At 37.5% G+C, this 17,218-nt stretch overlaps 1 protein-coding gene across 1 annotated transcript in view; it reads left to right on the forward strand.

Annotated features, from left to right (window-relative positions):
* The window catches only part of FAM120C (family with sequence similarity 120 member C), a 233,795-nt gene that overhangs the window by 68,931 nt on the left and 147,646 nt on the right, over positions 1–17,218 (forward strand). The window contains exons 10-11 of the mRNA XM_053916879.2: positions 10,828–10,892; positions 14,272–14,419. Of these exons, the coding sequence (XP_053772854.1) occupies positions 10,828–10,892; positions 14,272–14,419 (213 nt within the window). The remainder of the gene's footprint in view (positions 1–10,827; positions 10,893–14,271; positions 14,420–17,218) is intronic.

Raw genomic sequence — 17,218 nt, forward strand, 5'->3', positions numbered from 1 at the left:
CGCCTATCTTACAGGCTTATTAGGATTAGATGAGATATATGTGAGAAATGCCTGGAATGTAATACGGGCTCAGTAAGTAGTGGTTGTCTCGTCATGGGAGAGAGATGTTTTTGTAATGTTGATAATACAACACTACAGTTTATGAAATGTTTAAAAATACTTCCTAATTTTACTGGTCTCCTTCACTCCAGAGTAACTGAACAAGAATCTCTGGAATGTTGTGCATGAGCTTAGATTTTCTTTTTTCTATTTCCTTCTCCCTTCCTCCCTTTCTCCATTTCTTCTTTCCTTGCCTCAAGGTTATAAAGTGTATCTAGGGTAGAGAACCACTGATAGGAGGACAGCAAATAATAGTAAAGGAAAAAGAGGAGTTAGGAACTGAGAATAAAAGAGAAGCCCTTACTTTGCTTTAGTACTCTTTGAAGTTGTTTATCTATTCATTCATTTTCTTTTACAGACTCAGTTTTTGCCTCCATCAATTACAGCCTCAGCTTTGTCGTTGGAAAAATGAAGATAATACCTATCACCTAGATTTGTTATACAGTTGTTGAATTTAGTTATATAATGCATATAAGTTTTTAACACTTAATAAATGCTCAAAATAGTGTTTGTTTTGTTGCTGTAATAAAAATAAAAATTATAAAAATGAGAACAGTAGTGAAAGGTATTATTAAGCAGCCATTTCCTTTTTAGGTATTCATAAGGCACTGGAAATATTGTGATAAATCTTACAGGTATGCCTCTTCCCTCCAAGAGCTCACAGTATCACCGGGAGAAAGATCTAGAAACAAGTTCAAGAGAGAGCTTCAAGTGCCAATATAGAGAGGAGAGAATGGTGTGGCCCATGGAATCTAGGCCTAGTTTTGCTTCTCATTTTGGCCTTGTCCCAGTCTGCAAGTGTCCAGAGGTACTTTAGTTTTATTGAACTTTTTGCTAGGAAGTTATCAAGGTCTCCTTAGGAAAATGGATTGGTGCCTTTCATTTGGATTTCAAGGTGAGAGGTAGGAGAGAGATGAACACAACATACCATTTCTATCTTCTCCTTTTTTCTCCGTCCTAGTGAACCCATACTGAGGGTTTTTTTAATGGATAAATTATATTATCTTCTAATTATAGATTAGGTAGGTAGCTCTTAAGTATAATCACTGTTTAAACTTTGAAATCAAATACTTGGCAAAGAGATTACTTGTTTGGACATACAAGAGTCAGTAAAATGTAGCCAATATGAGGAATGTTTATTACAGAATTTTAAAAGAATCATGGTGGGTTCTAGCAAGAGAGACCAGTAACATTGTGCCCTGAAGCATAAATCTGGAGACAAAGCCTATATATTAAGAGAAACAAAACATAGATATTATGACAATGATCTGGAACTATATTTTATAATTACTTGTAATTATTAACTAGATTATTAATGATACTTGTGTTAGCCCACAGAAGCATGGCTAATGGTTTGGTTTATCTACTTTTTTACATGATAGTTTCTAATCAAGTTCTGTCCTAATATTTCTAGAAGTTTCAAAACTAACATTTACGAATATCTGCAGGGCCATTTTTATACATGTGTTTCAAATTTATGGAAATGCTTCATTCTTCATTTTGTCTAAAAGTAATATAATGTGCATTGAAATAATGAGGAAAGGTTTCAAGATGGCTATAGAGTACCTGGAGCTCTGCCACTTCTTTTCAGACCTGGATTGGACTTGCAGACAAACTGCAGAGTATTCATTTATGATAAAAATCAGTTGGAATGTAATTGATCTGGAAATTTATAAACAGGAGCACCGAGAAAGATGGGAAGATATAAGGACAGGATTAGCCCCCTCCCACAAGTACAAAGATTAAGAAGGTAGGGCAGGGTGTGAAACTCATTTTCACTGGGGGCCACATCAGCCTTGAGATGGCCTTCAAAGGGCCAAATGTAATTTTAGGACTTTATAAATGTAACTACTCCTTAACTAGGGGAAAGGAGCTTGGTGCTGCCACTGGGTAGAAACAAGGTGGAGGCCTGGATTCGGCCCGTGGGCCTTGTGTTTGCCACCTGTGAGCTAGGGGATACTTTGGAAGGGGAACTCTGTTCCCCTGGGAGTGTGGGGTCTCAGCCCCACACAAGGGTCCCCAAACCAGAGCAACAGGAAATGGGAAGGGGAGCTTGTGTAGCATTGTGCAGTAGGGAGCAATGGGGATTCAGTCCACCTGGGAGACTCTGAGTGCACCATCCCAGGAAAGGAGAGAGCCCATTGTTACGAGACCAGCCTGGGAAGTTTGCCTCATCTGACTGCTGGAGGGGCCGGGCAGCCTTTTGGAAGTTATGGAGGAGGGGCCTGATCAATATACCCAGTGATAATTTGAAGGGCCTTCTGTTCTCTTGAAGGACTTTGGGCAGAAAACTAGTCACAGTCTGGGCAGTGAGGCTTGAGGAAGAAGACTGCTCTCACCCACATCAAGTACTGAGGGATGACACCCTCTCCACCTATGGTGACGCTAGGTCAGCCCCAAGTCAAAGGAATGTGGTGGTGCTGGACTGGAAATTTGGTCCTGCTCTGCTCAGTTAGACTGTGCAGAGGAGTGGGACATTCAGCCCTGAGACTGGTTTGAGCTGGGAGTTTTGGTCAACTCTTTTGTGGCTGACCACATGGATAAATTTTCTTTGCTTCTTTTTCTCCCTTCCCTTCCCTTTCCTTCCCCTTCCTTCCCCCCCTCTTCTCCCCTCCCCTTTTCCTCCCCTCCCCTCCCCTTCCTCTCTCCTCCCTGCCCCTTCCTCTCTCCTCCCCTCCCCTCCCCTTCCTCTTCCCTCCCCCCTTTTCCTTTCTTTTCTTTCATCTCCACCTGCTTGGATGGGCAACATGCAGGTGCCAGCAAGACACACAGTGCCTGGTTTTTGAGATTTCATCTCACGGGCTGATTTTTATCTGTGAGTCAGGGGCAGGGGCTGGGCACTGTGGTTTCAATATGGGGAAGCAGAGCCAGCTCCCCGGTGAGTTCAACATGTGTAGTCCCACGATGGAGAAGTGCCCACCCCTGCCTCCTTTTGAATGAGGGTTCCACTCTCAAGTCTGTTTTAATCACCCCTGCCCGGTCCTGGTCACCCCCACTGAGCACATGGGAGTGGGAAAGGGATAGCAACTCAGAGTGGAAAGATTCTAAGGGTGAGACCCAAGGCAGACCCAACCTCTGGCCTCTAGAGGACCCACCTGCTGATCTACTAGGAACTTTTCCCTGAAAAACTTGTGGAGGGCAGGGTAGTAGGGACAGCGCTTGACACTGCTTACTACAGAACACCTCTTGGGCGGCCCTGGACTGGCCCAACAAGTGGCCAGGTCTTGAAAATCACACAGCAAAATTGAAGGAGCTCCAAATTCAGCGCATCCAGGGACTAATTGCAAGAGGTGCAACAAACTACTGAGGCAAACCACAGCTTTTTGTTTTTCAATCTTTTCTTTATTTTCTATTTTTTACCTCATTTTTTGTTCTTTTTTTTTTTTTTGCTTTCATACCTCTTATTCTTTTTCCTATTCTCACTGTATGTTTTCTTTTCTTTTTTTATTGTTCCCATTTTCCCTTTCATATTCTTTAATTCATTTTTCTTTACAGAAATATATATATGGAAATGTATATATATATTAAAGATTTTATTTATTTTTAGAGAGAGGGAAAGGGAGGGACAAAGAGAGGGAAAGAAACATCACCATGTGGTTGCCTATTCCATGTCCCCAACTGGAGACCTGGCCTGCAACCCAAGCATGTGCGTGACTGGGAATCAAATCAGTGACCTTTTGGCTTCCAGGCCAGCACTCAGTCCATGAGCCACACCAACCAGGGTTCTTTCCCTATATATTTATTTTTATTTTTATCTATATTTTCTTTCTTTCCCTTCATATACTCTTTTCTGTTTCTTTTTTCTTCTCTAGTTCTTTTTGTTTGTCTTTTATTATTATTTTACTTTTCTCCTTATTTTTATTGTCTTTTTTCTTTGTTTTTCATCTTTTTCCTCTGTTTTCATTTCTTATTGTTGTTGTTGTTGATGATGATGTTTGGTTCTGTTTTGTTGAGTTGTTTTTGGTTTTGTTTTTGTTTGGTTTGCACCTGGACAACAATTTATTAAATGTCACAGTCAACGAGCCCAAAGGTCGAGATATCCCACGAACAGGACAATGTTCTTGGGAATGAACAAATTACAACAGGAGGTCCCACATAACTCACACAATGGTCATTTCTAGAGCACCGAGCTTAGGTGATCAAGGAGAGTACACCACTGAATCCCACAAGACACTTACTACAGAAGGGCCCCCCACCAAGACTGGGAGTCATAGAAGTCCTATTTAATATATAGAAACAAACACAAAGAGACAGCTAAAATGGGGAAATAAAGAAACAGATCTTAAATGAAAGAACAGGAGAAATATTTAGTAAAAGAACTAAGTGAAATTGAGGCAAACAACATATCAGACAGAGTTCAGAGTAGTATTTATAAGGATGCTCAATAGCATGAAAAAGGCCATGGGAACCGTGAAAAATATCCAGGTAGAAAAAAGAATAACATGTCTGAAATGAATACAGTGTAAGGAATAATCAGCAGGTTGGATGAAGCAGAGGATCAAATTAGCAAATTAGAAGATGAGGGAGATAAAACCACTCAATCAGAGCAGCAAAAGGAAAAAAATTAGAAAATACAGGATAGTTTAAGTGATCTTTGGAACAACATGAACTGTAACATCTATATCATAGGGTTACCAGAAGGAAAAGAAAGAGAGCAAGGATAGAGAAACGCTTTGAAACAATAGCAGCAATCTTCCCTAATCTAGTAAAGAAAAAAGTCACACAAGTTCAGGAAGAACAAAGAGTCCAAATCAAGATGAACCCAAAGAGACCCCCACCAAGATACATCATAATTACAATGGCAAAGGGTAAAGACAGAGAGAATCAAGTCAGCAAGAGAGAGACAGTTACCTAAAAGGAGCTGCGATAAGGCTGTCATCTGATTTCTCAATAGAAATACTTCAGGCCAAGCCCTGCCTGGTGTGGCTCATTGGATTGAGCACAGGCCTGTGAAGAAAAGGGTCATCAGTTCGATTCCCAGTCTAGAGCATATGTCTGGGTTGTGGGCCAGGTCCCCAGTGGGGGGGGGGGGCATGTGAGAGGCAACTACACATTGGTGTTTTCCTTTGTTTCTCCCTCCCTCTCTGTAAAAATAAGTAAAACAATTCAGGCTGGAAGGGATTGGCATGAAGTATATTAAATGTGGTGAAAAATAAGGACCTGTAACCAAGAATACTCTACCCATGCATCAAGACTCTCATTTAAAACTGAAGGAAAAATAAAGAGCTTCCGAGATGAAAAAAAGGTTAAAAGTTGTTCATTACCACCAAACCAGCATTGTAAGAAATGTTAAAGGACCTGCTTTAAGAAGAAATAGAGGATCATAGGCACAATGAAAAAAAGTGATGATAAATAAGTACCTATTTATAATCACCTGAACTGTAAATAAATTAAATTCTCCAATCAAAAGACATAGAGTAACTGAATAGATACGAAACGTGACCCATATATATTGCATCTAGAAGAAACCTACCTGAAAACAAAAGCTTTACACAGGCTGAAAGTGAAGTGTGGAGGAAAATATTCCATGAAATGGAAACAAACAAAAAAAGCTGGGGTAACAATACTTCTGTCTGACAAAATAGACTTCAAAATAAAGGTCATAACAAGTGACAAAAAGGTCACTATGTAATAATGAAGGTGTCTATCCAACAAGAGGATATAATCCTGGTAAATATATATGCACCCGATATAGGAGCACCTATATACATGAAGAAAATCTTGGGGGACATAAAGGGAGATTAACAGCAATACAGTCATGGCAGTGGATTTTAACAATCCAGTGTCATTAATAGATCGATCTTCCGCATAAAAAATCAGTAAGGAAATAGTGACCTTTTCACAACACGCTAGTTCAAATGGATTTAATTGGTATTTACAAAACATTTCATTCCAAGCAGCAGAACATATATTCTTCTCAAGTACATGTGGAATATTCTCAAAGAAAGGCTACATGTTAGCACACAAAATTTTTAAGTCAACAAATTCAAGAAGATTGCAATCATATGAAGCATTTTCTCAGATCACAATGGCATAAAACTTGAAGTCAACCTCAATGAAGAAACAAAAATATTCAATACATGGAGGCTAAATAGCATGTTATTAGGTAATAAATAGATTTTCAATTAAATCAAGGAAACAAACATCACCTGGGAACAAACAAAAGTTAACACACAACAAGCCAAAATACATGGGACACTGCAAGTAGTGCTGAAAGGGAAGTTCACAGCAGTAGTGACCTACCTGAAGAAGCGGGAAAAATCTCAATCTAACCCTATCCCTGAAAGAACTAGGAAACAACAACTAATGAAGCCCAGAGTAGGGAGAAGAAAGGACATAATATCAGAGAAAATAAATAACAGTAAAATAATTGAAAAGATCAATGGACCGAGGGATTATTACGCTAAGTGAAATAAGCCATTCAGTGAGACAACGAATACCATATATCTCTTTTATATGTGGGATGTAATGAACAAAATTAATGGTGAACTAATGAACAAAATAGAAATAGGCATAGATACATCAAAGAGACTGGCAGCTGTTGGAGCCCAAAGGGGAGTTGGAGATTGGCTGAAAGAAGGTGAATGGAGTAGCGGAAGAACATATCTACATGACTCAATGACACGGAGAATAGTTTGGGGATTATCTGGGGAGGTGGGCTTGTTAGAGGTAGTCCAATGGAGAAAAGGTTGGGAGAAGTGCAGTATTATATACAGTAAAAATAATTTTTAAAAACATCAATGAAACCAGGAGCTGTTTACTTGAAAAGGTAAACAAGATTGACAAACCTTTAACCAGACTCATCAAGAAAAAAAAGGGGACTCAAATAGAATTAAAATGGAAGAGGGGAAGTAACAACTGATACCACAGAAGTACAAAGGATTGTAAGAAAATACTGTGAACAAGTATATACAAAGAAATTGGGACAACCTCAGAGAAATAGATAAATATCTAAAAACATAGAATCTTCCGAAACTGAATCAGGAAGAATCAGAAAACCTGTATAGAGTGATAACTAATGAAATTAAAGCAGTAATTAAAAAAAAAAAACCTCCCAGCAAACAAAAGTCCTGGAACAGATGGCTTGACAGAGGGATTTTACCAATCATTCAAAGAAGTAACACCTATCCTTTTGAACCTATTCCAAAAAATTTAAGAGGGAAGACTTCCAAGCTCTTTTTATGGTACCTGTATTATCCTAATTCAAAAAACAGATAAAGACACAACAAAGAAAACTATAGGACAATATCCCTAATGAACATAGATAGTAAAATGCTGAATGAAATACTGCATCACATCCAGCAATATATTAAATAATGATAAAGTGTGATCAAGTGGGATTTATTCCATGGGTGCAGGGTTGGTACAATACTTGTAAATCAAATGCAACATATCACATAAATAAAATGAAAGACAAAAGTCACATGAACATGTCAATAGATGAAGAAAAAGCACTTGATAAAATTCAGCATCCATTTATGATAATAACTCTCAGTAAAGTGGGAGTAAAGGGATGATGCCTCAACATAATAAAGGCCATAAATGAAAAATGTACAGCCAGCATCAAACTCAATTCACAAAAAGTAAAGGCATTTCCCTTAAAATCAGGAACCAGATAGGGATGTCCACCTTCACCACTTTATTCAACATGGTACTGGAAGTTCTAACCACAGCAATCAGACAAGGAGAAGAAATAAAAGCCATCCAAATTGGAAAGTAGGAAGTGAAACTCATTCGCAACACAAATATGTTGTACCGAAAATCTACTAGACCTAATAAGCGAATTCAGCAACATAGCCAGATACAAAATGAATACTCAAATTAATGGCATTTTTATGCATGATTAATTTTCAATGGTCTCACATTCATTCAGTAAGTATAATTACTTAACTCTTCCCCTGTTCCTAGACAACTAACTTGTTTTCAGTTTTTTCTTTCAATTTTATTTTTTATTGGTTGCCTGTGTACAGCTTAGTGGTTAGACAGTCATATAGTTTGCATAGTATTCCCATCAACATTTCTCATAGCCATCTGTCACCATATATAGATAGTGCAATATTATTGGCTATATTCTCTATGTTTTGCTTTACATCCCTGTAACTGTTTTGTAACCTACCAGTCTGTACTTCTTAATCCCTGCGCCTCTTCTACCCAATCCCCCAAATTCCTTCCCCTCTGGCAACCATAAGTCTGCTCTCTATTACTGTTTCAATTTTATTCGTATAGTTCTTTAGATTCCACATGTAAATGAAATCATATGGTATTTGTCTTTTTCTGACTGACTTATTTCACTGACCATAATACTCTCTAGGTTTATCCATGCTGTCACAAACGGTAAGATTTCCTTATTCATGGCTGATTAATTTTCACTATATGTATAATACCACAAAAACACAAACATAGCTGCCATTTACTATGAAACAAACTTTATACTATGTACTTTTTTCTTTCTCTGTATTTGTTTCAAATTGATGTCCGGGATTGGTAATACTGCAACACAAACATTTTTATGGCACAGTCTTCTTATGACACAGTTGTCTTATTTCTTTATACCTTCAAACATTTATTGGAAGCCTAAAATGTGTTAGGCACTGTGTTTAGAGGCACTGAGAATACAAAGATAAATCATACAGAATCCTTTGATCAGACATAATAAAGAGAAACATGATAAAAGGCATTACTCAATGGTGGTCTGTTTATTGGTGTTGTGTCCATCTATCCATCCATCCACTGATACATCTACTATTCATCCACATATTACTTTCCCTCTGAAGCACGGGAGAACTAATTGCAAACAGGATGCCTTTTACCTGTAAATATTTCTGTATAAGAACAAGGACATTTTCTTAGCACAATACAATGACCAATTCCAGGTCATTGTCGTACTTAAAATATCTGTGAGGTAACATGAGTAGAATATTATTTAACCTGTTCACAATAAAATTCCACAAATTATCCAAATAATGTCCTTAATGGCAACCCCTCCAATCCAGGATCTAATTGAAGATCATGCATTTCCTTTAGTTGTATTGTTTGTCTCTTTCGTCTCCTTTAATCTGGTACAGTTTCTCAGGCTTTCTTTGTCTTTCATTGCAATGATATTTTTGAAACATAAAAGGTCAGTTATTCTATACAATGTTCTTCAAGTTAAGATTCAGATCATGCATTTTTATCAGGAATAACATGTAAGTAATGTTTGCACCTTTTTTCATATCAGGAGGCATGTTATGTCAATTTGTCCCAGTACTGCTGAGGTTTAATTTGATTACTTGGTTAAAGTGGGGCCTGCTAAGTTCTACTATTAAAGTGATTGATTTTTTTGCTTTTGCAATTAATAAGCGATCTGTGAGGAGAAATTTTGAAACTATGTAAATAATCTTGTTCCTCATCCAACATTTACTCATTAGTTTTATTATCCACTGATGTTTTTCTAACTTCTTCAGTCCTCTTATTTATTACTTGGCCTTGTACTGTAAGAGGTTTCCTTGATTTGTATCAGTATGACTTAATGGATTCTTATTTTATTGAATGGGTTATATTCTTTTGCTATCATTATTTTTTTCTGATGCCCAAATTTTGGGCAGTGGGAACCCCATCAAGCTGGCTTCTGTCTGCGTTTGATATATTCCCATCATTCTTTGAGCAGTTATTTACTTTTGGGGACAGCAAGGTGATCCAGCTTCATCTAGTACTTTCCTTGTCCCAGAGCCAAAACCAACCATTTGTCTAAGAAACCTTCATCCCCTTTAGTTTAGAAACCAAGACATGAACTAAAGCATATGTTTTTTAGAGTCCCGAAGGTGATTTTGTTGGTGTCCGGAACCCACTTTAGTAGAGGCCTTTCTTATATATCAGTTATGTCTAGATACTCGCTAAATGGACAGGACTTGCGGAGGAGGTGTAATAATCCAGGGAGATGGAGGAACATAAGTAGAGTCACAGTATATGGGAAAGTCCAACTCCTTCAGTGTGGTTTCAAGCAGAGAAGAGGCTACAGAATGAGGCAGGGAGTAGTTCACTGAGAACTTTTATGTGCCGTCCAAAAGAACTTAACCTTATAGAAAATGGCGACCCAACATAGGGGGTCTAAACTGGGTAGGGAAGAGATCATTTTTGGTAGACTTGCATTTTAAGATCACTCTGCTATCTCCAGTGGTAATGCATAGGATGGATTATATAAATGTTTAAAATTGTTTTCCAGCAGTGTCGGCATTTGCCTGTTTAGGGGGCTTATACTTTCCTCTTACAAATCTGTATTGCAGCTTCACAATAGTAACACCTCAAAGGGATAATTGGCAGTAGTTTTGTGGAAAAAAGAGAGGAAGAATGATGAGACCACACAGTATGTTAAATCTTGTGTCATTGCTTTATCTGTTTGTATGATGGCAGTAACTCTTCCTTTAAGGAGTAATTTTACAACCAGGACTGGAAGCTGAATGTCAGTGTTCTCTGTTGAAAACTAACATGAACAAAATCATATAAAACAACGCTTTCTTTTCTTAAAGAAAAATTAATGACTATTGCTACAGTTTAGTTTTCTTTATCTTTGGTAGTAAAAGCAATATTACGATTCATATAGATATTTAATAGTGTAGATGTTCTGCCTGGTTTGTGAGGTAACCGAAACATGATATGTAACAAGTATGCTATCCGAAATAATACCAAATTTCATCTTTAGCTTGAAGTTTCCTGTTATCATAACAAGTTTTATTTCTATGTTATTTACAGCCTGTATCCCAACCAGTTGGAGTTGAACAACAAGCAACTCTTCTAAAACCAGAGTTAGTTAGAAGGTAAGTATCTTCAAGCTTAATACCATGGAAATGGTAAGTGTACGTTGAAGTATTTGCATTAATTAGGGGCTCATTGTATCTTGCCTAGATAAGACTTTTCATTTTTGTATTTATGTGTATGTTCAATAAAAATAGTAGGTATTATTTTGCTTTTTATTTTAATGAAGATCACATCGATTGCGAAATTATTCACCATTTCTTTTTCTCATTATAACATTCTGTTTTTAAGAAAAGCTCAGAAGGATTAAAAAAGGAAATAAATAATGTAATTTAGAATAAAATTCCACCTAATCTAAAGAAATAAATTATAACTAGATATAAGTATAATTATGTTATTATTTGGTAGTTGTAAACTAATATTTTTCTCTGTTACTCATATTGGGTCATTCCTGTTCTGTTTTCAAGTTTACTAGTTCTTTCCTTTTTCCTATTTATTCTATTATGTCCATTCAATGAGTTATTTTTTACTGATTGTTCCTTATAGTTCTATAATTTCCATTTGGTTCTTTTTAAATATCTTCTATTTTTATTTTTTGAAAGATTTTACTTATTTATTTTTAGAGAGGGAAAGGGAAGGAGTAAGAGAGGGAGTGAAACATCAATGTGTGGTTGCCTCCCACTGGGGACCTAGCCTGCAACCCAGGCATGTGCCCTGACTGGAAATTAAACCGGTGAGCCTTTGATTCACAGGCTGGCACCCAATCGACTGAGCCACACCAGCCAGGGCTAACGTCTTCTATTTTTAATGAGTTTTTTTGTTTTGCTTCATTTGCTTCAAGAGTATTTGTAATTTGTTATTGAGTCATTTTGATGGTGGCTGCTTTAAAATCCTTTTTAGCTAATTCCAATATCTGATTCGTCCTGGTGTTGGCATCGATTGATTGTCTTTCCATATTCAAATTGTGATTTTCCTGGGTTTTGGTATGACAAGGAACTTTCATTTGTCTCCTGGACCTTTTGCATACTATGTTAGGAGACTCTGGATCCTATTTAAATACTGTAGTTTATCTGGCAGTCACCCTGTTCTAATGAGAATTTAGTTTTCAGAGTACTTGTAGTATGACTGTGATCTCTTTGGAACACCTTACACCCTTGGGCTTCACCTCTGGATGGAAGGGGTGAAGAGCAATTCTCTAGGCTTGCTGCCTCAATATAGTTCTCTAAGTCGGTCACATGCTACTGGTGGGGTTCCCACCAGAGTTACCAAGGGGAGGAAAGGGCTTGCCTGAACCACTTTCTCCTGCTGGGTTGGGGGTCAAGAAGCCACTGGGCATGGGCTGCCTAGGCCTATGGGTCCAGAGTCTGGACTGCCTTCTGTCACTGGGTGGGTAATCGGGAAATGCCAAGTTGTTATCTTTTTAAGTGCTGGGGATTCCCTAGCTAGTCCAACTTCATCTTTCCACCCTTCAGCACCCTCCCGTGATTGTCTACTGTCATGTTTTCATATTTTTTAGTTGTACTTTGAGGAAACAGGGAGAGTTGAATTTCTACCATCTTGTCCTAAACCCTAAACTAGTGTTTTAAGATAAAACTGCAATGTGAATGAATGATAAAACCCCACTGACTAGTATTATGTCCCTTGTAACTGTTGAAGGTGGTGTTATTGCTATTTCTCTATGTATTAAAAAACTAAGCAGTATTAACTGCATCTTCTACCAGCACTTGTATTTACACAAAATGTTCTTTCACGGGGAAATAGAAAAAAATTTAGGAGTTATTTTTATTTTTCCTTATATATCTTTATGCAGATAGTTCATGAGTAGTTTTAAGAGGTCTTTACCTAAAACTTAATGTAAAATATGTCTGTTTAGTACTGATAGATTTTATCATTTGTTTCCATTGTATTTACTGTAATTTTTGTATTTATTGAAGTATCTTCAAGGTTATTAAAGAAAAAAACTGAAAAGTGTTCTTGACATGGATAAATTGAAAGTTAATTGACCCTTTCATAATCACTGATTTGAAATATACAACTAGTTAGAATTAATCATGTTGAAACTTTTTCACATCATTTGTTTTAATTTTTTAAGCAAAATTTTGGTGTATTGATTGATTGATAAGGGGGTATAACTGATACGCAACTTTATATTTCAAGTATACAATAGAATGATTGGATATTGTATATATTGTGAAGTGATTACCACAGTAAATCCATCCATCACTTCACATAGTTAAAGAATTTTTTCTTTGTGATGAGAACTTTTAAGGTCTTCTCTCTTAGCAACTTTAACATATGCAGCACAGTTTTATAGACTATACTCTCCATGCTGCACATTATGTCCCCATGACATATTTATTTATTTTATAGCTGGAAGTTTGTACCTTTTTTACTCCCTTCACCTATTTTACCTACCTCTGACCCTCGCCCGTCCCCTGCCCCCTGCCTTCTGACAACCAATAATCTGTTCTCTGTATCCGAGCTTGGGTTTTGTTTTTGGTTGTATATTTCACATATAAGTGAGATTATACGTACTTGTCTTTCTTATTTCAGACTTATTTCCCTTAGCATACTGCCCCCTAAGCCTACCCATGCTGTTGCAAATGCCAACATTTCATTCTTTTTCACGGCTAGGTATTTCATTGTATAACATATACCATATTTTCTTTATATTATTTCCATTTCTTGTTCTGCCCTCCTGCACTATTACTGTTTCACAGCCAGCTGTCCCCTATTGAGTTCATCACATAAAATGGTATATTTTGAGTGAGAATTGATTTCTAGATGTTTTATTTGAACATATTAATAAGAAAAACTCAAACAAGATAAAGTTAATCAAGAGGGTCCTCTGATAAAATGTCCCATAGAGGCCTGTCACTGTTAAGTGTTTTTCTCTTCCACTATTGTGAGAAAATGTTTCTCAAACAAATACGACATGATCTCAGTTTTTTATAACTTATAAGTTATATAAAAACAGCTTTATTGAGATATAGTTCACATACCATGAAATTCACCCATTAAATGTATACACTTCAGTGACTTTAAGTATATTCACAGAGTTATAAAATCATAACTTTTAAAATTTTTATTTATTGATTTGAGAGACAGAGAGGTGAAAGACATCAATATGTTGTTCTACTTATTTATGTATTCAATGGTTGGTTCTCACACGTGCCCTGACTGAGTATCAAACCCTTTACTGTGGACTATCGGGACGATGCTCTACCCAACTAAGCTACTACTTATTTATTTTCTGTAAATTCTGATTTTATACTTGGGAAGTTTTCTTAGAATTTTATCATCATAATGAAATGATTCTAGCCATGAAGGGATTTCAGATATTAACTCTGATTTGGGTTAAATACTGGGTTTTGAGAATCACAGAACAATGTCTGCTCTGAGAAATTGAATACAAGTTGCTTTTGCGTTTTTAATCAGTAGTTTGCAACATGATGTGGCAGCTGTGAAGGAAAACACCAATACCCCTGACAACCCAAGTGGAAATGGCAAACAAGATCGGATCAAACAGAGAAGAGCTTCCTGTCCTAGACCAGAGAAGGGGACTAAATTTCAGCTTACTGTTCTTCAGGTCAGTGTGTAAATATGGGTTAAGAGTGTGTGCACAGGTTTGTGGTGGGGGGGGTGGGAGGCGGGGGTCAGGGAGGGGTAATGTTACTGTGGAACTAGAGTATTGTGAAACTCTAAATTGACTTTGACTTTATTAACAAATTTTTCTGATAAGAGTATTATGTATTAATTGTTAAACTTAGGAAAGATAAGGAAGAAAATAAAAATCACTTGTAGTCTCAGATATAGTTCCTGTATATGTTTTAGTTTGTTTGATCTCTTATTTTGTACCTATGTGTAGTATTTTACATAAAGATCATAAGAGTACTAGTAATATTGAAAATTTATTGAATTATTTTGTGCTAGATAGCCCAGATGTTATTTGTTTTTATCATTTAATCTTTTTAAGTTCTTGTTTGTTATATTATTATCATTTAATCTTTTAATAACTTTATATGATTGGTGGTAGTATACTTCCCTTTAGAAATGAGAATTAGAGAGGTAATTTGCCTAAGGACATTCAACTACCAAGCCATAATCAGATCTGAATCAAGATCACACTTTAAAGCCCATATTTAATCAATATAGCAGAGTTTTCAGATGAATGCTAAACCTTATATATAATTATATATCCTGCCTTTTTTCAAAAGGAAAGAAATCATTCTTTATTTTAAAAGATTTTATTTATTTATTTTTAGAGAAGGGAAGGGAGGGAGAAATATAGGGAGACAAATATCAAAGTATTGTTGCCTCTCACACACCCCCTACCTGGGGGCCTGGCCCACAAGCCAGGCATGTGCCCTGACTGGGAATTGAACCGATGACCTTTTGGTATGCAAGCGAACATTCAGTTCACTGAGCCACACCAGGCAGGTGTATATCCTGCCTTTGAAAAAATTAATACATTACATATACTTTACTTTGTCAGTAACTAATTTTTTAAAAATATATTTTATTGTTTATGCTATTACAGTTATCCCATTTCTCCCCCTTTATTCCCTTCTGCCCTGCACACCCCCTCCCACCTGCATTCCCTCCTCCCCCTTAGTTCATATCGATGGGTCGTATGTATAAGTTCTTTGGCTTCTCCATTTCGTATACTATTCTTAACCTCCCCCTGTTTTGTTCCTACCATTTATGGTTCTTATTCCTTGTACCTTCCCCCCAATCTTCTCCTACCCCATCCCTCCTGATAACCCTCCATGTGATCTCCATTTCTGTGATTCTGTTCCTGTTCTAGTTGTTTGCTTAGTTCATTTTTGTTTTTGTTTTTCTAGGTTTGATTGTTGGTAGTTGTGAGTTTGTTGTCATTTTACTCTTCATATTTTTTATCTTCTCTTTCTTACATAAGTCCCTTTAACATTTCATATAATAAGGGCTTGGTGATGATGAACTCCTTTAAGTTGACCTTAGGTGGGAAGCACTTGATCTGCCCTTCCATTCTAAATGGTAGCTTTGCTGGATAGAGTCATCTTAGATGTATGTCCTTGTCTTTCATGACTTCGAATACTTCTTGCCAGCCCCTTCTTGCCTGTAAGGTCTCTTTGGAGAAATCAGCTGACAGTCTTATGGGACCTCCTTTGTAGGTAACTGTCTCCTTTTCTCTTGCTGCTTTTAAGATTCTCTCCTTCTCTTTAATCTTGGCTAATGTAATTATGATGTCCTTTCATCTGTTCCCGCTTGGATCCAATGTCTTTGGGACTCTCTGAGCTTCTTGGACTTCCTGAAAATCTATTTCCTTTGCCAGGTTGGGGAAGTTCTCCTTTGTTATTTTTTCAAATAAGTTTTCAGTTTCTTGCTCTTCCTTTTCTCCTTCTGGCACCCCTATGAATCGGATGTTAGAACGTTTAAAGATGTCCTGGAGGTTCCTAAGCCTCTCCTCATTTTTTTGAATTCTTGTTTCTTCATTCTGTTCTGGTTGAATGTTCTTTCTCCTTTATGCCCCAAACTGTTGATTTGAGTCCCGGTTTCCTTCCCGTCACTGTTGGTTTCCTGTATATTTTATTTTATTTTACTTTATTTCACTTTGGGTAGCCTTCATTTGTTCCTTCATTTTTCGACCGAGCTCAATCAGTTCTGTGAACATCCTGATTACTAGTGTTTTGAACTGTGCATCCGATAGGTTAGGTATCTCTTTGTCACTTAGTTGTATTTTTTCTGGAGCTTTTCATCTGTTCTTTCATTTGCGCCATTTTATTTTCCCTTGGTGCACCTGTTATGTGTAAGGGGTGGAGCCTTAGGTGCTCACCAAGGCAGGGTGACTGACCCATGTCGCTGCATTGTGATGCTGTATGTGGGGGAGGGGTCTGAGAGGGAACAGTGCTGCTTGCTCCACTCTCTGCTGGTTTTCAGTCACTTTCCCTACTACCCACAATCAACTTGGGCCCTTCTGGTGCTGATTCCCGGGTGGGTGGGTTTATGTATGTTCTAGGATCCTGTGGGTCTCTCCAATGAACTCTACTGTGAGGATGGGGGTTTCTCCTGCCACCTCAGCCTCCACAGGTGTTTTCGATCAGAGGTTTGGAGGCTTTATTTTCCTGCACTGGAACCATGGGTTGTACAGTGTATCTCGCTCCCCAGTTGTTCCTCCCGGTTTATCTGCACGTGAATGTGGAACTGCCCAGGCCAGAAGCCACCACCTTGTGGGTCCACCAACTGCCGCCTTGCCCGCCCCAGTCTTCCATCCGCTGCCTTTCTGCAAGTCCTCTCTTCCCGGCTGCCTTTTTCCTCCCCTCCTACTGGTCTGGATGAATGTTTCTTCCTTAATTCCTTTGTTTTTGGACTTCTGTACATTTCGAGTTTCTGTTAATTCAGGGTTTTT

Source organism: Desmodus rotundus, chromosome X (genome assembly GCF_022682495.2).
Source record: "Desmodus rotundus isolate HL8 chromosome X, HLdesRot8A.1, whole genome shotgun sequence".
In the NCBI taxonomy this organism is placed as follows: domain Eukaryota; kingdom Metazoa; phylum Chordata; class Mammalia; order Chiroptera; family Phyllostomidae; genus Desmodus; species Desmodus rotundus.